The sequence below is a fragment of the Oncorhynchus masou genome, chromosome 14, assembly GCF_036934945.1.
Source record: "Oncorhynchus masou masou isolate Uvic2021 chromosome 14, UVic_Omas_1.1, whole genome shotgun sequence".
NCBI lineage: Eukaryota > Metazoa > Chordata > Actinopteri > Salmoniformes > Salmonidae > Oncorhynchus > Oncorhynchus masou.
In genome coordinates this window covers 15,113,113-15,133,597 of record NC_088225.1, presented here as the reverse complement: position 1 = coordinate 15,133,597, position 20,485 = coordinate 15,113,113, and the positions used below count along the sequence as shown (strand labels likewise).

Genomic DNA, 20,485 nt, shown 5'->3' with positions numbered 1-20,485 from the left:
CGATATTGATCACTGCATTGTTGTGAACAAGCAATCAAGTTGTATTTTAATTGTCACATACTTTGTAAACAATGTGAAACCCTTACTTGCAGGCCTCCCAACAATGCAAGGGATTTCTCTGTACTTGTGCACGTGACAATATATACAAAAAAAACAAATCAGTCAGAGTATGGTTAATTTGTACTGCAGGGTTTATTACAATGATCTACGGGGAAAGGAATCAGAGCAGCAAGGAAAGCCCCACTCACCCCCTTAAACCTACAGTCAAAACCAATATTTTTTTCCAAAAAACAAATTGGTAAAAAAAAAAACACATCGGAGAATTTAAAAGGATTGATACAAATTTAAATCACACCAGAAGACATCCAAGTGTAAAATGTCCTGCATCTTCAATGCTGTAACAACAGCGACTGTCCTCATGTTCAGCCTGGAGAGTAATGCAGCCTGGAGAGTAATGCAGCCTGGAGGATTCACCTAGGCTCTTAGCTTGTTTCCATCTGGGGTGGGTGGAGGAAACGCATCAGATAAAACGCATGCTACCATAGTAGGCCTGTCCCAGCATTCACTTCCAACGCTATATACATGTGGGACAAATGTGTTTTTTTAACTTCCTACAACACTTCATAACCCCTTACTCATTTTCAAACCGAGACTCACCCTGGCATTGTAGGCATCTAGCTGGGCATCCAGCTCTTCAGCGGAAAGTGGCTTAGTGCTTCCCCCGCGGCCACCTCGGCCCCTGCCTCCTCCACGACCTGCTCCACGTCCTCTCTGCATCCCTCTAAACCCACCACCACGACCCCTGTTCATGCCACCACCTCCTCGGTTCATACTGTAGAACATCTGAACATTAGCACTTTCCATTCATGACACTTATCATTGGCTCAGGTTGTTTTGGAAAACAGCTCAATCTTAACACTTACCCCTGCATGGGCGGTCGTCTTTGTGTGTCGATCTGTGATGTGACAAGTTGTATGTTCATGGGACGCCCTGCAAGAGAAAGTATTCAGGTTATCACCAGCAAGAGTAGTGTGCTGAAGAAAGAAACACCCGTATGGCGCTGTAGTGCTTTGCATCAGTGTCGACTCCAGTGGTGTGGTTATTTGTTTAAAAGGTTCTTTAAAACGCCACGAGTTGGCTTTGATGAGTTAAACGTCCATTTTCTGTAAGAGAACTAGTAAAACAAGCTAACTACATGGCCTGAACATGGATGGCAACGATCTGAGCACACATTTTAAGTTTTAACCTTCAGCAACTTGAAGTTTGGATGAATATACAGTGTCAGCATGGTGAAAGACACCTCAGAAGCACAAAACAATTAAATGTTTCAGCAAGGTACAAATGACATAGTATTTGTGGCAATTGTCAAAGCCAAATGAGAAACCTACCATCAAGTGGTACACCGTTGTACTGTTTCATAGCTTTTAGAGCATCTGCCTTCCTCTCAAAGTGGACATCTGCAGTGCCTAAGCTCCTGCCCGACCGGTCATAGTGAACAGCTGCCTTCTTCAGTGTACCAAACTCCGCAAAGAGCTCCTGCAGTGAGAGAAACCATGTATTGTGATTGTAAGTGATTTCAAGTGCCATTTTGGAAATGCTAAGCAAAGGCAAATAAGCCATTTCTAAAGAGTTAACCAAGTCAAAAATAAAATGTACCTGAATATCTGCGTCTGAAACGCCAAAGTCGAGATTGGAGACAAGAAGCTTCCCTCCGGTTTCCACACCAGCGCCGCCCCCAACACTGGCATTGAAGCCATGATTGCCGTACATGTCGTGTTGCCATTTATCAGGAATCTGCTTGGGCTGCAACAGATGAAAGAGAACGAACCTGCTGACTTCAGGCTCCCCTGTCTCTGCCAATCACAGAGTCCAGTCCACACAGCTGGGTAGGTGCTGGGGAGACCAGGGAATACACAGCCAACAGGGCCAGGTGGTTGGCACACTGCTACCCCATGGAGAATCCCAGCATTCCCTGCCCAGTGCCCACCCAATCACCACAAGCAAGTAAACCAGTTCAAAAACAGGACACATGGCAACATATCAATTCTAGACACTAGACCAAGTTAACAGGTCTTAAAGCATTTTGCTAAAACTGATGGGACCTATTAAAAAATGAAACATTTCCCATAATATAATGAAGTGTGCATTAACGTCTGAGGCTATATTCATCAACATTTAGCAGCGAACAAGTCATTAATAACTGTACACGTTTACTCGCTATCATCTGCACTCCACTCCCACCCCCTTGTTGGCTAACTAGGCTAGCAATGTGGCCCACTGTTCTCTTGCCATCTGCTCCTCCACCAAAGGCTCTCCAGGCGGCCATCCTCCAGCGAGAGTAGTATGCTGAAGAAAGTCATCCATCCGTATGGCGCTGTAGTACTTTGCATCAGTGTCGACTCCAGCTGTGGTTATTAGCTTAAATTGTTCTTTAAAGCCATGAGTTGGCTTTGATGAGTTAAGTGTCCATTGTCTGAAAGAGACAATTGCAAAATAAAGTAGACCAACTACCTGGCCTGAACATGGATGTCAACCATCTGAGCGTCCATTTTGAAACCACGCCATTTTGATTGAGCTGTGACGAGGAACATTACTAGAAATGTGGAGATAAAAATATGTATGTAATAAGAGGGGGGAAGTCCACTGCTCCATCCATAAAGGACACCGTTCTGTGTTGATATGGTGCTGCTCAAAGGGGATTGTGTTAACCCGCCTGCCACTCCCAAACAAAAGGATAGGAGTGCAGGGTGAAACGCCAAAAGTTGCCTCTGCTACAAAAAAAATAATCATCCAAATGCAACGATATTCTTCGATGCAGTGCCGTTCGGTGGTCCAACAAGTGACTTTCTGGATCGAAAGAGACTGCGACAGACCATGAAATCAATATTTCATTGATTGAAGATGCTGAATTCAAAATGGCGCCGTCTGGGCCTTGTAGGTTAGCAGCTTTTCCAGAGTTAGCAACTAGCTAACCTGCTCCAAAAGCTTACTCTCAAAAAGTGGTAACAGGCATGGGTTTGGGTGGACAAGGATACATTATGTGCATTATATCTCCATGCAATTTAAAGGGTTTCCCTTGGTTAATTCGAGAGAATTTCGATTAGCTAGCTAAGTGCCTCTCGACTAGCAAGCTAGCCATTGATTGCATTGGGAGCAGCTAGCAAGCCTGAAGATTAGGACGTCGCGCAGGCATTTTTCCTTTTTCGCAGCCCATTCCTCTAAATTTCTCATACCCTGCTGTATGGCGTAGGTCTTGCTCTGCCACGGCTCAGGTTCGGTCGGTTCCTCATGGGGCCCGATCCTCCACCTCGGCCCCCAAAGCCTCCGCCAGCTGCTCCACGGCCAACACCACCACCTCGGCCCACGCCAGAGCCTCCCCGGCCACGGCCTCTTCCACCACCACGGCCTCCTGCGCCCCCTCTCTGCTGCCTGTTCTGCTTGATGATGTCGTCTAGAGACATATCCATCTTATCGGACATTATGCAGTTTCAATTACGCTAAGAACTGTTAGCGAACTAAAAACTAGCCTGACTGATCCCTGCCTTAAGTATTAAAAAAAAAACTTGGTAATCACCCGGCGGTACTACTCAGTTGCGTGAGAAAAAAACGCTAAAATGGAGCGCAAGCTGTCTTTATAGCCACGAGCCCTCGTTACGTGAGGACGGATGACGCTGTCAGTGTCCGCTTGTTGTGCGTCGCCCCTTCCACAGTTTTACTCAGGTTATGCTGCTAAATCAAGAAGGGACCATTTGAAATTGATCCGTTGAGTCATATCACTACAAAGACATGTGCTGCTATTATCAGTGCAGCAGCGCAATGGTCTCGAATTTACTGTACTGCTGGTTATACAAAAATAGATAGATCTGACATATTCCTCGATAATTGGTGCAATTCGGCTTGGCCCCTCAGCCATCCGAGACATGGCCTGGTCACCCCTCTACCATCTAGAAGGCCGAGACGGTACAGATGCATCAACGCCGGGACCGAGAGACTTGTACACTGCCCTGAACTTCGGGCACTTTTACTAGCCAGCTATCTTAGTGACAGGGTTCAATTCTCGGGCCGACTTTTCTCTGTATAGATCAATGATGTTGCTCTTGCTGCGGGCGATTCCCTGATCCACCTCTACGCAGACGACACCATTCTGTATACTTATGGCCCTTCCTTGGACACTGCGATCTAACCTCCAAACGAGCGTCAATGCCATACAACACTCCTTCCGTGGCCTCCGACTGCTCTTAAACGCTAGTAAAACCAAATGCATGCTTTTCAACCGTTCACTGCCTGCATCCACACGCCCGACTAGCATCACCACCCTGGATGGTTCCGACCTAGAATATGTGAACATCTATAAGTACCTAGGTGTCTGGCTAGACTGTAAACTCTCCTTCCAGACTCATATCAAACATATCCAATCCAAAATCAAATCTATAGTCGGCTTTCTATTTCGCAACAAAGCCCCCTTCACTCACGCCGCCAAACTTACCCTAGTAAAACTGACTATCCTACCGATCCTCGACTTCGGCGATGTCATCTACAAAATAGCTTCCAATACTCTACAAACTAGATGCAGTTTATCACAGTGCCATCCGTTTTGTTACTAAAGCACCTTATACCACCCACCACTGCGACCTGTATGCTCTAGTTGGCTGGCCCTCGCTACATATTCGTCGTCAGACTCACTGGCTCCAAGGTCATCTACAAGTCCATGCTAGGTAAAGCGCCGCCTTATCTCAGTTCACGATGGCAACACCCACCCGTAGCACACTCTCCAGCAGGTGTATCTCACTGATCATCCCTAAAGCCAACACCTCATTTGGCCGCCTTTCCTTCCAGTTCTCTGCTGCCTGTGACTGGAACGAATTGCAAAAATCACTGAAGTTGGAGACTTTTATTTCCCTCACTTTATACATCTGCTATCTGAGCAGCTAACCGATCGCTGCAGCTGTACATAGTCCATCTGTATATAGCCCACCCAATTTACCTACCTCATTCCCATACTGTTTTTACTTATTTACTTTTCTGCTCTTTTGCACACCAGTATCTCTACTTGCACATGACCATCTGATCATTTATCACTCCAGTGTTAATCTGCTAAATTGTAATTATTCGCCTACCTCCTCATGCCTTTTGCACACAATGTATATAAACTCTTTTTTCTACTGTGTTATTGACTTGTTTATTGTTTACTCCATGTGTAACTCTGTTGTTGTCTGTTCACACTGCTATGCTTTATCTTGGCCCGGTCGCAGTTGTAAATGAGAACTTGTTCTCAACTAGCCTACCTGGTTAAATAAAAGTGAAATAAAAAAAAAAAAAAACTGCTGCCCTGTATTTATTTTTGTATTTTTTATTTCACCTTTATTTAACCAGGTAGGCTAGTTGAGAACAAGTTCTCATTTGCAACTGCGACCTGGCCAAGATAAAGCATAGCAGTGTAAACAGACAACACAGTTACACATGGAGTAAACAATTAACAAGTCAATAACACAGTAGAAAAAAAAATGGAATCTATATACATTGTGTGCAAAAGGCATGAGGAGGTAGGCGAATAATTACAGTTTTGCAGATTAACACTGGAGTGATAAATGATCAGATGGTCATGTACAGGTAGAGATATTGGTGTGCAAAAGAGCAGAAAAGGAAATAAATAAAAACAGTATGGGGATGAGGTAGGTAAAAATGGGTGGGCTATTTACCGATAGACTATGTACAGCTGCAGCGATCGGTTAGCTGCTCAGATAGCAGATGTTTGAAGTTGGTGAGGGAGATAAAAGTCTCCAACTTCAGCGATTTTTGCAATTCGTTCCAGTCACAGGCAGCAGAGAACTGGAACGAAAGGCGGCCAAATGAGGTGTTGGCTTTAGGGATGATCAGTGAGATTCACCTGCTGGAGCGTGTGCTACAGGTGGGTGTTGCCATCGTGACCAGTGAACTGAGGTAAGGCGGAGCTTTACCTAGCATGGACTTGTAGATGACCTGGAGCCAGTGGGACTGGCGACGAATACGTAGCGAGGGCCAGCCGACTAGAGCATACAGGTCGCAGTGGTGGGTGGTATAAGGTGCTTTAGTGACAAAACGGATGGCACTGTGATAAACTGCATCCAGTTTGCTGAGTAGAGTGTTGGAAGCAATTTTGTAGATGACATCGCCGAAGTCGAGGATCGGTAGAATAGTCAGTTTTACTAGGGTAAGTTTGGCGGCGTGAGTGAAGGAGGCTTTGTTGCGGAATAGAAAGCAGACTCTAGATTTGATTTTCGATTGGAGATGTTTGATATGAGTTTGGAAGGAGAGTTTACAATCTAGCCAGACACCTAGGTACTTATAGATGTCCACATATTCAAGGATCGGAACCATCCAGGGTGGTGATGCTAGTCAGGCATGCGGGTGCAGGCAGCGAACGTATACATAGTCATTGAACACTGGTCACTTTAATAACGTTTACACACTGTTTTACCAACTTCATATGTATATACTGTATTCATCCTATAACTACCGCTGTACACACCACTCCTGTTCATACAGTATACTAGCCATACTGTCTATACACTAGCCATACTGTCTATACACACACTTATATTACACAATAAGGCACGAGGGTGTGTGCCACAAACCTGAGCTACCTTATTGCTATTATAAACTGGTTACCAACTTAATTAGAGTAGCAGAAATAATTGTTTTGTCATACCCGTGGTATACTGTCTGATATACCATGGATGTCAACCAATCACTATTCAGGGCTCGAACATCCCAGTTTATAAATATATATTTTTATCCCAGACTCTGACATTGCTCATTCTGATATTTCTTAATTTTTAGGATTGTTTGTATTGTTAGGTATACTGCAATGTTGAAACTAGAAATATAAGCGCTTAGCTGCACTTGCAATTTTATTTTACCAGCATGCGATAACATCTGCAAAATGTGTACGCAACCAATGACATTTTATTTTATATAAGATTCCTGAGACAAATGTGTAAATAAATGTGTTGTGTTAATACCATGGCCTTCACCAACTGTATCCACATGTGAACTTTGTCAACACAGATGCATCAACACCTATATCTGGGGCACAGAATCACATAGCCTAAAATTTTGTTACAATATATCATGTAGCCATGATTGTATCTTCTTGTACTTGTTTGCACTACTAATAGGTTTACCATTATAGAGTAATTCTCTCTGCTAACTTTTGTGAATACTGGCTGAGCCCTGTTGTTATAACTGCTTTCAGACCATAACCGAGCACTTCATGATTCCCTCTGTGATATGAAGGACCTAGACATCCCTGTTAGTGAGCATTTCTCCTTTGCCAAGAAAATCCATCCACCTGACAGGTGTGGCATATCATGAAGCTGATTAAACAGCATGATCATTACACAGGCCACTAATTTGTCACACAACACAATGCCTCAAGCTTTGAGGGAGAGTGCAATAGTCATGCTGACTGCAGGAATGTCCACCAGCTCTGCTGCCAGGTAATTATATGTTAATTTCTCTACCACAAGGTGCCTCGAACATTGTTTTAGAGAATATGGCAGTACGTCCAACCGGCCTCACAACCGCAGACCACATGTAACCACGTCAGCCCAGGACCTCAACATCCGGCTTCTTCACCTGCGGGATCGTATGACGGGGGTGTGGAGAGGTTGCTGAGGAGTATTTCTGTCTGTAATAAAAGCCCTTTTGTGGGGAAAAACTCAGTGGGTGGGCTTATGCCCGCCAAGGCCCATCCATGGTTGTATTCCTGCCCAGTCATGTGAAATCCATAGATTAGGGCCTAATGAATTCATTTAAATTGACTGATTTCCTTATATGAAATGCATTCAGTAAAATCTTTGAAATTGTTGCATGTCGCAATTATATTTTTGTTCAGTAGCCTATTACACTGTTTTCAGTAACAATGCACAAACAAAACAAAGAGCATGAGACAACAATCATTACCATCCTACTGTAGGTTCTGTGATGTTTATACATACATCATTGGGGAGTATATAGGTAACACATCCAAAAAGTAAATTTAGGTCAGAACATTATGACCAATGCATTGAGAGTGAAATACCGTAAAAGTATTTTATTCAATATTTTTTTTTCAAGGCTTGGAAGTCAATGTGGCGATGTCTACTTGAAGTCCATTTTAGGGGCATGAATTTATATGAAAAATGTTGGCATTTATCCTAAAGAATTTTTGTCTTCCAAAACTCACCCGTACAATCAGTTTCCATTTCAATATATCTACAATTCAAATATCTTCCAAAAAAAGAATGTCAGCCCTTCAGTGTTATCCTTTGTAGATTGAAAAGAAAACGTAATATTTAAGACTGCAGTCCTTTAAAGTGTCCCATGAAGAATTTTTACACCATCTGTACTTCGGCATCAGGATGTCAGCATATTTCATTGAAACTCTGCATCAATCCCATTCACATAAAAAAAAAGAGTGAAAATGGAAAATTCATGGCTGTAAAACCAAGAACCGTAAGAGAGAATCCCTGGAACTCAAATGCCAGCTTTCTTGCATTCCACGTCAACCAGATGAGAGGTAGGGTAAGAAAATATTGAGCCTGGACAGAGAAAGAGAGGGGGAGGGGGGACTGGGTTGGATAAGGAACTCCAAAAATGTTGTGGTTGTTAGGACATCAGTCCACTGCTGTTGAATGGGCAAGCTGTTAGTCCAGGTGGGCAGAAAGAGAACTGGAATTCTGGGCAGGAATGGCCAAAAGGTTGACTTGCTGGCTGACAGAGGAGGAGAAAGTTCTCAAGGATAATTGGTGCAGAAAAAAAGCTGTTGACTATAAAGAGAAAGACTAGGACTTCTTGGAGTCCTGTGTGTTACGTTTCTTGAGGTCACTCAGGTCAACTGGTGTGAAAGCTGCAAGAAACGATTAAAATAACATTACTACTCTGTCTTTTTGACAAATCTAGTAAATAACCTGTTTAAATGACAAACATACTCAGATCCATCAAGTCACTTACAATTTAAGTTGGGATTTGGGTTCTTTTCCACATACTCCTGTGGTCCACGGTCTTTGCGTTCGCTGCTCTGTGGTGACCGGATGTCTCTGAGCACACACTGCCAGGCTGTAAAGAAGCATACACATGCCAGCTTTCAACCATCTCCTTACATACCACATTCCATCCAAATGGCTCATCTGAGCTCAGTGGTACAGGGGCTCTGTAAGGAGCTTTGGATCATGTTGATGGCCAACATATAAGCCTACTCAGGTGAGTGACGTTAAGGGCTAGTCTTAGTAAGAAATCGGCCTTCTGAGGCAGACTCACTGTCGTGGATGAAACGCACATTCTCCTCATGCGCTGGAGTGAAGAGCTCCCCACTGTTCGTAGGAGACCGAGGGCTGGAAGTCCGCTTGTAGTTGTTCACCATCCTGGGAGCAGATGAGCTATAAAGCAGCAAAGATACAAATAAAAAACAAATAAAACAAACAGCAAAACAGCAAGAAAGAATGAAAACACAACATACGTTTTTCTGGCATGCATGCAGTATACCTGATTCTAGAAGATACAGCTTGATATACAGTTACCACACAACCATAACAGGTAAACAACTCTCTTCCAACCTCATTCTGTGTGCAGTCTGTCTCTTGCTCCTTTCTAATGAATAATTGGGGGGGAGGGGGGGGGGTGAGAGAGTATGAACCTTCTTTATCCTCTGTTGGATAGCTAGTGGTGGAAACAAGGCGTGACATGATTCATTCTAAATAAAGACACCAATCACAAACAATAGAGGAATGTTGACATTTGAAAGCTAGCTAGCTAAAACAGACTGCAAAATACAGTTAATTATACAGCCAGAAAGCTACATTGGATGCCACACTACCGGCATTAGCTTGCTAATTGATGTTACTTATGCTTCAATGTTTACATGTTTGTATCTGACACTTAACGTTACATAAGCGAGCTAGCTAACGTTAGCTAAGACAGCTAACAATAGCTAGCAATACATTATACTAGCCAACTCATATTGACCAGCGACTCGTAAAATATTAAGCACCTAGCTTGCTAACTAACGTTACCCAATATCGTATATTTTAATTTGACATTTTTGTTGATTAGAAATTAGCTTGCGGTTGAAGTACTGGCTGACAGATAAAGGATAACGTTATCTAACTATCAAGCTAACGTTATGGTACCGAATAAGCTATCTAGCGAATGTTTGCTACACGTTATCAACATGTAATATTATTAGCTAAGCCATTTAACTGTATCTAGCTGAATATATCCTGACAATAGTACAAATTAAATGTTTCCAACAGCAGTGGCATAGTAATTTAGAACGCTATAGCCATCTTGAAATAATCAAAAAATTACCAAGATGTAAACTATGTTTACAAACCTGTCTTTAGATCCGGCTTCCTTTCGCTTTCTTTATTCAGCCAACAATATGTAACTAGCGTTAGCGAGCGAGGCCTCCCATCGGCTAAAACGGTTACCAATGCCAACCAATCATTTCTGGGCAAGTAATTTAAAACGGAAGTCAACAAAACTTAATAGATTTGTTGTTTCAAAATAATGTTAAAATCCCAAAGTGATGCTTCTAACGAATGCCTTCTCCCCAACATTTACCCTCTCTGATCGGGTCTTTTTGGCACTTGTTTAAATGAAACAGACCATAGACCAGCTTGAGAAGAAGTTAGAAAAAGCATTGGCTAAAAATACCATTGCCTGAGTTTATAGGCCCTAAAAAAATACACCCTAGCAATTAAAAATCATCATAATGCACCCTAGTTATTAAAAATATCACCAAGCCCTAGTCAGACCATTACTGTTCAGGCTGGCTTATATGCGTTATTAGTTAGGTAGCACAGATAATTTTCGACCAACTTGATGACGCTTCCTCAGTTTCCCGACATGGAAGAAAGCATTTAATCTAAATGTCCATGTCTAGTTGCAGGGGGGTTCGTTTGAATTTAGAAATTGCTCCAATATTAAATGAAATACTTTTTGTGGGCTCCATGAAGTAATCAAAAGAATGTGTACACCACCATCTTGCCTGTTTAAAATATATTCTAAATGATTGAGAAATGTGTGTTGCTTTCTTCTTCTTCGTGTGGTTTTCCGGAAGACTAGACACGTGGTTGCGTATTGCTGCCTTTCACAGTTTGGAAAGTATATTTCACATTTGTTCACAATAAAAGGAAAATGAGACGCCATGTAACCCTGTAGTGGCCTACTACTCAAATCAAATATTATTTGTCACATGCTTCGTAGACTAACAGTGAACTGCTTACTTATGGGTCCTTATCCAACAATGAAGAGTTAACGATAACAAGTAAAACATAGCATGTCAATATAGAGCCCCACACCATTTCCCTGTTTGACCTTAGGTTTTATGGGTATTATGACACCTCCACTGTGGGGCTCTAAGCAGACGTTGTCGCTATATTTAGCGAGTATTCAGACCCCTCTAGCGACACATTTTCAAAAAAGCGACTTGCGACAAATCTAGCGACTTTTTCTGGTGTTATTGGAGACTCTGACGTGAAAGCACGTATTGTTCTTACTCTTCTCAACGAGCAGCGAGTGCTGCCGTGGGTCCCACCCCTGTCCCAAAGCACTCACAGGCAGCCCAGTCCTCGTGCAGCAGTCTCTCCCAGCTGCAGTCAGCGCATGAGATGTTCACCCCTCTGCATCCAGACTGCAAATGAATCGCACATGCAGGAAATCGCTGCTGGCTGATCCCGCCCTGGTTTACATTCAGGGCGGGATGAAAATGTAAAAAACGAAACAAAAAAATTAAATAAAAAACTAAGTAACTCTGCCAGAGTGTCTCTTTTGGGTCACTTTTGCCAGTCCCAAGCCCAGATAAAGAAGGAGGGTTGGAATTGTGACGTTAAAAAAAAACAAGAATCGCAGTTCATTTGTGGTTCTAAACATATTTAGGGTGTTTAAAAAAAACAAGAATCGCAGTTCATTTGTGGTTCTAAACATATTTAGGGTGTTTTTTACTCACTTTTTGTCTCTTTAACCTGCATGTCGTGATCGCGTTTGGTGTAGGGGGATAAAATAAATGTATGCATGATGGCACACACGCGCAGCCGGTTTGGGTTCCGTGTTAGCCAAATACATTTAATCCAAATACATTTAATCCTGACCCACTGCCTTGGGTCAGTTAAGATCACCACTTTATTTTAAGAATGTGAAATGTCAGAATAATAGTAGAGATAAGGATTTATTTAAGCTTTTATGTCTTTCATCACATTCCCAGTGGGTCAGAAGTTAACACTCATCAATTAGTATTTGGCTACCTGAAACAAATGTTTCAGGTAGCCTTCCACAAGCTTTCCACAATAAATTGGGCAAATTATGGCCCATTCCTCCTGACAGAGCTGGTCAGGTTTGTAGGCCTCCTTGCTCACGCACGCTTTTTTTAGTTCTGCCCACAATTTTTTTATGGGATTGAGGTCAGGGCTTTGTGATGGCCACTCCAATACCTCGACTTTGTTGTCCTTAAGCCATTTTGCCACAACTTTGGAAGTATGCTTGGGGTCAATGTCCATTTGGAAGACCCATTTGTGACCAAGCTTTAACTTCCTGACTGATGTCTTGAGATGTGGATATATATTGAAGCAACATCATTTTACTTCCTCATGATGCCATCTATTTTGTAAAGTGCATCATGCCCTCCTGCAGCAAAGCACCCCCACAACATGATTGCTGCCACCCCCGTGCTTCACGGTTGGGATGATGTTCTTCGGTTTGCAAGCACCCCCTTTTTCCTCCAAACATAACGATAGTCATTATGGCCAAACAGTTCTATTTTTGTTTCATCAGACCAGAGGACATTTCTCCAAAAAGTACAATCTTTGTCCCCGTGTGCAGTTGTAAACCATAGTCTGGCATTTTTGTGGTGGCTTTGGAGCAGTGACTTCTTCCATGCTGAGCAACCTTTCAGGTTATGTCAATATAGGACTCATTTTACTGTGGATATAGATACTTTTGTAACTGTTTCCTCCAGCACCTCCAGCATCTTCACAGGGTTCTTTGCTTTTGTTCTGGGATTGATTTGCACTTTTCACACCAAAGTACATTCATCTCTAGGAGACAGAACGTGCCTCCTTCCTGAGCGGTATGACAGCTGAGTGGTCCCATGGTGTTTATACTTGGTAACTATTGTTTGTACAGATGAACGTGGTACTTTCAGGCGTTTGGAAATTGCTCCCAAGGATGAACCAGACTTGTGGAGGTCTACAATTTTTTTTGTGAGTTATTGGCTGATTTCTTTTGATTTTCCCATCATGTCAAGCTAAGAGGCACTGAGTTTGAAGGTAGGCCTTAAAATACATCCACAGGTACACCCCCAATTGACTCAAATAATGTCAATTAGCCTATCAGAAGCTTCTAAAGCCATGACATGATTTTCTGGAATTTTCCAAGCTATTTAAAGGCATAGTCAACTTAGTGTATGTAAACTTCTGACCCACTGGAATTGTTATACAGTGAATAAGAGAAATAATCTGTTTGTAAACAATTGTTGGAAAAATTACTTGTGTCATGCACACGGTATACGTCCTAAACGACTTGCCAAAACTATAGTTTGTTAATTAATTAACTTCTTATGGCTGGGGGGCAGTATTGAGTAGCTTGAATGAATAAGGTGCCTAAAGTAACCGGCCTGCTCCTCAGTCTCAGTTGCTAATATATGCATACTATTAGTATTGGATAGAAAACACTCTAAAGTTTCTAAAACTGCTTGAATTATGTCTGTGAGTATAACAGAACTCATATGGCAGGCAAAATCCGGAGTTGAAATCAAAACAGGAAATCAGAAATCTGAGCTTTGTATGTATTCACCAGAGTCCCCAATGAAATCCCCTTGAGATATTAATGATGTTGCACTGCCTAGGGATTCCACTAGATGTCAACCATCAATAGAAATGATAATGAAACTTCTATGGTGTTGTGGGAGTGAATGATAGCAGAATCAGTCAGGTGTCTGGCAATCAGCCATTTTCTGATCATGCTTATTCCTCATGGTAGTCACTTGCATTCCATTGCTCACGAAGACAAGAAGGAGTATTCAGGTTGGAACTTTATTGAAGCTCTTTGTCAAAAACATCCTAATGATTGATTCTGTACTTAGTTTGAAATGTTTCTTTGACCGGTAATATAATCTTTTGAAGTTTTTGTCCGATATAACGCTGACCAGAATGAGCGTTTGGATATGTATACCAAACACGCTAACAAAAGAAGGTATTTGGACATAAATAACGGACATTTTCGAACAAAACAAACATTTATTGTGGACCTGGGTTCCTGGAGTGCTTTCTGATGTAGATCATCAAAGGCAAGGAAATATTTATCATGTAATTTCTTGTTTATGTTGACGTCAACATGGCGGCTATTGTGATAAATATTTCTGAGCGCCGTCTCAGATTATTGCATGGCTGGCTTATTCCGTAAAGTTTTTTTGAAATCAGACACAGCGGTTGCATTAAGGAGAGGTATATCTATAATTCAATGTGTATAACGTGTATTATCATCTACATTTATGATGAGTATTTCTGTTGAATGATGTGGCATTGCAAATTCACCTAATGATTTTGTAACTAGTGAATGTAACGCGCCAATGTAAACTCAGATTTTTTATATAAATATGAACTTTATCAAACAAAACATACATGTATTGTGTAACATGAAGTCCTATGAGTGTCATCTGATGAAGATCATCAAAGGTTAGTGATTAATTTTATCTTTATTTTCTGCTTTTTGAAACTCCTCTCCTTGGCTGAAAAAAATGGCTGTGTTTTTCTGTGGCTATGTGGTGACCTAACATAATCGTTTGTGGTGCTTTTGCTGTAAAGCATATTTGAAATCGGACACCGTGGTGGGATTAACAAATGTTAATTATGAGATTTTTGATGTTTTGAAAATGGCGCCCTACACTTTGACTGGCTGTTGTCAAATCGCTTCCGTTAACGGGATTGCAGCCATAAGAAGTTTAACAAGAAATTTGTGGAGTGATTGAAAAACAAGTTTCAATGACTCCAACCTAAGTGTATGTAAACTTCCGACTTCAACTGTATGTACTGTACATATAAGTAGGGGTAAAGTGACTAGGCAACAGGATAGATAATAGACTGTAGTAGCAGTGCATGTGGCATAGGAGTCTGGTTCATAATAATGTCAGAAATTGAGAAATTGGAATGGCATCAAACATATGGAAACACACTACGTCGTCATGGATTCAAATCCTGCAGCGCACGCAAGGTCCACATGCTCAAGCCAGCGCAAGTCCAGGCCCATCTGAAGTTTGCCAATGAGCATCTGGATGATCCAGAGGAGGAATGGGAGAAGGTCATGTGGCCTGATGAGACAAAAAATTTGGTCTAAACTCCACTCGCCGTGTTTGGAGGAAGAAGAAGGACGAGTACAACCCCAAGAACACCATCCCAACTGTGAAGCATGGAGGTGGAAATCATTCTTTGGGGATGCTTTTCTGCAAAGGGGACAGGACGACTGCACCGTATTGAGGGGAGGATGGATGGGGCCATGTATCGTGAGATCTTGGCCAACAACCTCCTTCCTTCAGTAAGAGCATTGAAGATGGGTTGTGGCTCGGTCTTCCAGCATGACAATGACCCGAAACACACAGCCAGGGCAACTAAGTGTGGCTCCGTAAGAAGCATCTCAAGGTCCTGGAGTGGCCTAGCCAGTCTCCAGACCTGAACCCAAAAGAAAACCTTTGGAGGGAGCTGAACGTCCGTATTGCCCAGTAACAGCCCCAAAACCTGAAGGATCTGGAGAAGGTCTGTATGGAGGAGTGGGCCAAAATCCCTGCTGCAGTGTGTGCAAACCTCGTCAAGAGCTACAGGAAACGTATGATATTTGTAATTACAAACAAAGGTTTCTGTATCAAATATTATGTTCTGCTTTTCTGAGGTATCAAATACTTATGTCATGCAATAAAATGCAAATTAATTACTTAAAAATCATACAATGTGATTTTCTGGATTTTTGTTTTAGATTCTGTCTCTCACAGTTGAAGTGTACCTATGATAAAAATTACAGACCTATCATGCTTTGTAAGTAGGAAAACCTGCAAAATCGTCAGTGTATCAAATACTTGTTCTCCCCACTGTATGTCAGGATCTATTTCAAGATCATTATCCGTCGACTGCTCAGGATCTTCAGGTGCGTAACATGCATTTTTCTCTACTGTACTTAACCTAAAGGAGAAAGTCCTCAGCTTGTATTTCACCGTCAGTTCAGGTTTGCACCTCGCACCCTTCTTTCTGCCTCGCTTCCTCTCGCCATCCATCCTCTTGCTCGCCCAGTCCTCAGACAAAGGTGTATTACCGTGTTCAAACTTTCTTTGTCTTCATGTGGTTTTCCTGCAGAGTAGACGCTGTGTTGTGTATTGCTGCCTTTCGCAGGTCGGAGTGCAGATTGCACATTTTGGTCACAAACAAAAAAGGGAAAAGGAATGGGAAAATCTTAAATTGCACCACCATCTAAACCTGCACATCTATACACTATCCCCCAAAACACACCACCCCATCCGACTACTTTGACCCTAAATGAAATAAATGTTTTCTCATTGGAAGAAACATGATAGAATTTTGTCATTAAAATTGTATGCTTGTATTATTATATACCTGTGTAATTGCATCACAAGTGTGTCCCGAAGTTGATTGGTTTATTGGGTCTCCTCGCCACTTTTGAAGTCACCCTCGGAATTTTATCAGTAACACATAAAATTGAGGGCTCTAAAATGAGTTAGTTGGTAGGGGCGAGGGCCTAGTTTGGGATTCACCGTACGACTTGAGGGTCGTTCAAGTGAAACTTCCAAGTCAGAACTCCACACTTCAGAGATCTCTGACAGCATGTGAACGCCACACTAAGCCTAAACATAAACCTCAGGTTGATATGAAATTACTGTTTAAAAAACGTAGAAACGTTATTTTAATGAAATTATGTGAATTAGCAGCTTGTTACCCTTTCCTCTAGGTGATCCTTATCATAACCTATAATAGGCTACGTAGAGTTTTCCATCAAGAGTCAATCAGTGAGATAGAAAAGAGTTGCGTCCTCACCAATTAATTTCATCGATATTTATAAAAAGCACCTTTATGAAAATATTTTGTAAAAAAATAAGACGTTCATTGGTGAAATTCATTAGATTAGTTGAAATGGGCAGAATACCACTTACTCTTTCAGCAACACTGTTAACTATTTCAGAAAATAACAACTGCCAAGCATAATAGGAAAAATGCCAACCAGTGCGTATATGGCATAGTAGCTATTTTCCAATGATCTCTGACCTACCAAATGAAATGCAATTTTTGATGTGAATTGTTATTGACACCCTCTCTCTGCTCAGCAGAGAGAGGGCACAACTTTTCCCAAGCCATAAACACACAGGCTAAATGCAGAGAACAATGCCAAATACAGTCTGTACTCTATCTGTATTTTGGAAGCAGTGAGTTGAAAATAGTCTCTGCCCATATGTAGGAACTATCCTCACTGCTGCGTAGTTTTGTGGAAAATTCAAGCAATGGACAGTCAGATTTTTATAAGATTGATCACAGAATTGGGCTGGATGATCTCATTGGGTAATCAGAATGAAGACATACCCTATTGATTCATTACACAGATTAAATAACTGTTTACTGTGGTGTGTCACACTATATTTTTTGGTATGTGGTGCTACATAATCTGGGAAACTGAAAGCTGCTGGTGCTATGAACAGCCTGAGATGCTGTTTGTGACAACTAAAGTGACAAGACTGGTTTGCATGTTTTTGTGGAAAAGCACCAAACAAAAAGTAGTCAACTTCTTTTAAGCAAAGAATGAAAAAGATACAAAAAATAATAACCTTTACAAAGCATTGTCCAACTTGATATACAAAACCTCTCTAAAAAGCATTGTGAGTCACAATTATGCATTTAGAAAACAATAGTCTGCAAGTGCTCTGTAGCAGGAAAAGTGGCCTGGTCCCTTGTCCCAGTCTTTCTCCTTCTCTCTGGCTGGGCTTTTCCATTCCAAGAAGCTTGTCTCAGGACCAAGGTACACTATCCATTTGTCCACATCAAGCTCCTTCAGGTCCTGTTCTGTAGGTGGCCAGTGAGTTACACACAGCCTGCCTCAAATAGATTGACCAGCTCCTTACAGTCTGGGTCAATGAGGTCCACTGGCTTCTCCCCGTTCTCGTTCTCTGCAAATGCACTGGCACCAAGAGAGAGCAGGTAGCTAAGGAGGGACAAAATAAAATGTTGTTCAGCACAAGTCACATTCAAACAAGGCGTCTTCATTGTCTATATTCACACTGGCGATGAAATGCTGCATGTCTGGTTCAATCGGGTCACCGAAGTCAGTATGGTTAGCAAATCACTACCTGCCTTTTGTCAGAAGAGTTATTTCTCAAAGAGGCAGCAACGTTGCATGATAGATCAATTGAATGTTGTGTTTTGTGGTCTCCGTACTGTAGGGAAATATTTCTGTGGACGTTTTATGAATTTGTGTTTCATTTGTACACCAACCTGGCGATTTCGGGGAAGCCATCACTGCAGGCCATGTGCAGCGGCGTCCAGCCGTCCTCATCTCTCTGGTGGACATCAGCTCCATATCTCACCAGCAGCTTCACGCAATCCAGGTTCCCTGTGAGTACGGCCTCATGGAGTGCTGCCATACCTGTACACAGAGCACCATACATGGGCACAGTCAGAAGAGGGCTCAGCTGCACTGTACATACCCTTACACTGCTTTTCTGTCATTTCAACCCCTGCTTTTAACTTCAGAACTTTTCTGACTTTCACTATGCATTTGTCAAACAATTATTTTGAGCCTTTTATTCTTTTACTGGTTTAGAATATAAATAAATATTTGAGACCCTTTAACTTTTTTTTACCTTCATTTAACCAGGCAAGTCAGTTAAGAACACATTGTTATTTTCAATGACGGCCTGGGAACAGTGGGTTAACTGCCTGTTCAGGGGCAGAACGACAGATTTGTACCTTGTCAGCTCGGGGGTTTGAACTCACAACCTTCCGGTTACTAGTCCAACGCTCTAACCACTAGGCTACCCTGCCGCCCCTTCTTCTTGGTAGTTTTATATTTGTCAACACAATACCACTCCGAAAAATAAGCTGTTGTAGTTAGTGACTATATTTTCATGCAAACAGTTGTAGGTGCCATTGCCTGCTGTGGTAACTCCTGTCAATCTCTCAACACTTTTCCCCTGTCTTTATGTATTTGTAGATTCACTCACCGGATGGGAAGAGGGTATGCAGACGTACTTTCTTCGCTCTCATAAAGCGTCCAATCTGCTCCATCTCACCATGTCGGACAAGGTCCTGGAAGATAATGTCATTGGAGAAGTGTACAGCCCGGACTGGCTTGAGTGGTAGAGGTGCAGGAGTCTGCTGTGCAGGTATGTGTGCTGTGTGACGTGCAGCAGCACTGTAGCGTGTTCCTTTGCTGTACGAAGGGATGTAACTGGAACTGGTTTTGTGTGTAGGTGTGTAAAGTGATGGGGTGTAGCTTGTGGGGGTATAGTGAGTTGAGCTGTACTTTGTTTGGGTGTATGAAGTGGGTGTGTATTTGGTGGGGGTGTAGTGCGTCGGTGTGTAATTGGTGGGGGTGTAGTGCGTAGGTGTGTAATTGCTGGGGGTGTAATGCGTAGGTGTGTAATTGGTGGGGGTGTAGTGTGTTGGTGTGTACGTCATTGGTGTGTACTGACTATATCGCGTGGTGTACGATGACACTGGTAGCTGGTAGCTATACTTCATCCCTGCGGTCAACACGGCTCTTCCTCCCCCTATGCGCTCAGCCCAGGAGGAGGGGTGGGAGAAATCCAAGAAAACTTTGCAATCCAGTCAGTGGAAACAAATTACTTTGTCCTTTTCACGCTTATCCTCCTTGACTTTTTTCACTTCCTTCTGATCCTTGAGTTTCCAACCAGAGTAGCACAGCTACTCTCTCTGCAGAGTGCCAAAACCTTCCCAAAGTCAATTCTCACTGGCCAAACTTCCTCTTTTTATGTCTTTCTTTCCTTCTGGTTCTCTGGATTTCTCCCTCGTGCCTCCTGTCTTGTTTCTCCAGTCCTTTTGTATGTCACTACAGTTTCCTCTGGCTTTGTACAGGCTGGTGGTCTGATGGAGCAGGTGGGAGAGGGTCCCTATATACACTCTGGAGGGCTATTTTGGTGCCCGTCATCCCTCATATCGAGTGACTTTAGCTTGGAACGAAGTGGTCTCTGCCAGGCCAGGCTCCTCCCACTATGACCCCTGACACTGACACTGCCTCCACCCCTAACCCCATAGCACAAACACATTTGGGTCTTTATGGAGCTTGCCCAACATGCCTAATACCACATCACATCAAAATGTCCATGATCAACATCAGCAGAGGAACAAACTGTCATTAACAGTTGAGGGAAATTAAATGTTTACAGTTCAGTGTAGATGTGTTTTTATGGCCCCTGGGTACAGGTCAGGCAGCCTTTTTTGGAATTTCACAAGCGACAGCA

The 20,485-nt window shown here is 42.4% G+C and overlaps 3 protein-coding genes across 5 annotated transcripts; all 3 read right to left on the bottom strand.

The window, feature by feature from the left end:
* Nucleotides 1-168: 168 nt before the first annotated feature.
* Nucleotides 169-3,633, bottom strand: LOC135554353 (THO complex subunit 4-like). Its single transcript, XM_064986616.1, has 6 exons — nucleotides 3,234-3,633; nucleotides 1,657-1,803; nucleotides 1,389-1,536; nucleotides 924-990; nucleotides 658-832; nucleotides 169-497 (listed from the first exon to the last, which is right to left on the bottom strand). Exons 1-6 carry the CDS (start codon nucleotides 3,477-3,479, stop codon nucleotides 483-485), a joined length of 798 nt encoding a protein of 265 aa, XP_064842688.1. The 5' UTR covers nucleotides 3,480-3,633; the 3' UTR covers nucleotides 169-482.
* Nucleotides 3,634-8,059: 4,426 nt separating this feature from the next.
* Nucleotides 8,060-10,461, bottom strand: LOC135554352 (mapk-regulated corepressor-interacting protein 1). 3 transcript variants are annotated; one of them, XM_064986613.1, is made up of 5 exons: nucleotides 10,352-10,434; nucleotides 9,576-9,609; nucleotides 9,280-9,398; nucleotides 8,974-9,078; nucleotides 8,060-8,869 (listed from the first exon to the last, which is right to left on the bottom strand). In XM_064986613.1, exons 2-5 carry the CDS (start codon nucleotides 9,578-9,580, stop codon nucleotides 8,805-8,807), a joined length of 294 nt encoding a protein of 97 aa, XP_064842685.1. In that variant the 5' UTR covers nucleotides 9,581-9,609; nucleotides 10,352-10,434; the 3' UTR covers nucleotides 8,060-8,804. The 3 variants fall into 3 exon arrangements, with proteins under 3 accessions (XP_064842685.1, XP_064842686.1, XP_064842687.1); XM_064986614.1 differs by lacking the exon at nucleotides 9,576-9,609 and having other exon boundaries at nucleotides 10,352-10,461; XM_064986615.1 differs by lacking the exon at nucleotides 10,352-10,434 and having other exon boundaries at nucleotides 9,505-9,609.
* Nucleotides 10,462-17,964: 7,503 nt separating this feature from the next.
* On the bottom strand, nucleotides 17,965-20,093 carry LOC135553737 (protein phosphatase 1 regulatory subunit 27-like). Its single transcript, XM_064985682.1, has 4 exons — nucleotides 19,693-20,093; nucleotides 19,226-19,620; nucleotides 18,498-18,648; nucleotides 17,965-18,207 (listed from the first exon to the last, which is right to left on the bottom strand). Exons 1-4 carry the CDS (start codon nucleotides 19,743-19,745, stop codon nucleotides 18,087-18,089), a joined length of 720 nt encoding a protein of 239 aa, XP_064841754.1. The 5' UTR covers nucleotides 19,746-20,093; the 3' UTR covers nucleotides 17,965-18,086.
* Nucleotides 20,094-20,485: the final 392 nt, after the last annotated feature.

Coding starts and splice junctions, on each gene's coding strand:
- LOC135554352 (XM_064986613.1), bottom strand. Junction 9,079..9,279: donor TGTGCGTTTCATCCACGACA/GTGAGTCTGCCT, acceptor GCTTCTTTACAG/CCTGGCAGTGTGTGCTCAGA. Junction 8,870..8,973: donor CCCAAATCCCAACTTAAATT/GTAAGTGACTTG, acceptor CGTTTCTTGCAG/CTTTCACACCAGTTGACCTG.
- LOC135553737 (XM_064985682.1), bottom strand. CDS start 19,745: ATGAAGTATAGCTACCAGCTACCAGTGTCATCGTACACCACGCGATAT. Junction 19,621..19,692: donor TACACCACGCGATATAGTCA/GTACACACCAAT, acceptor TTACACCCCCAG/CAATTACACACCTACGCACT. Junction 18,208..18,497: donor GGCTTCCCCGAAATCGCCAG/GTTGGTGTACAA, acceptor GTCCCTCCTTAG/CTACCTGCTCTCTCTTGGTG.
- LOC135554353 (XM_064986616.1), bottom strand. CDS start 3,479: ATGTCCGATAAGATGGATATGTCTCTAGACGACATCATCAAGCAGAAC. Junction 1,537..1,656: donor TTTCAGACGCAGATATTCAG/GTACATTTTATT, acceptor CTCTCACTGCAG/GAGCTCTTTGCGGAGTTTGG. Junction 991..1,388: donor CAACGGTGTACCACTTGATG/GTAGGTTTCTCA, acceptor TTTCTCTTGCAG/GGCGTCCCATGAACATACAA.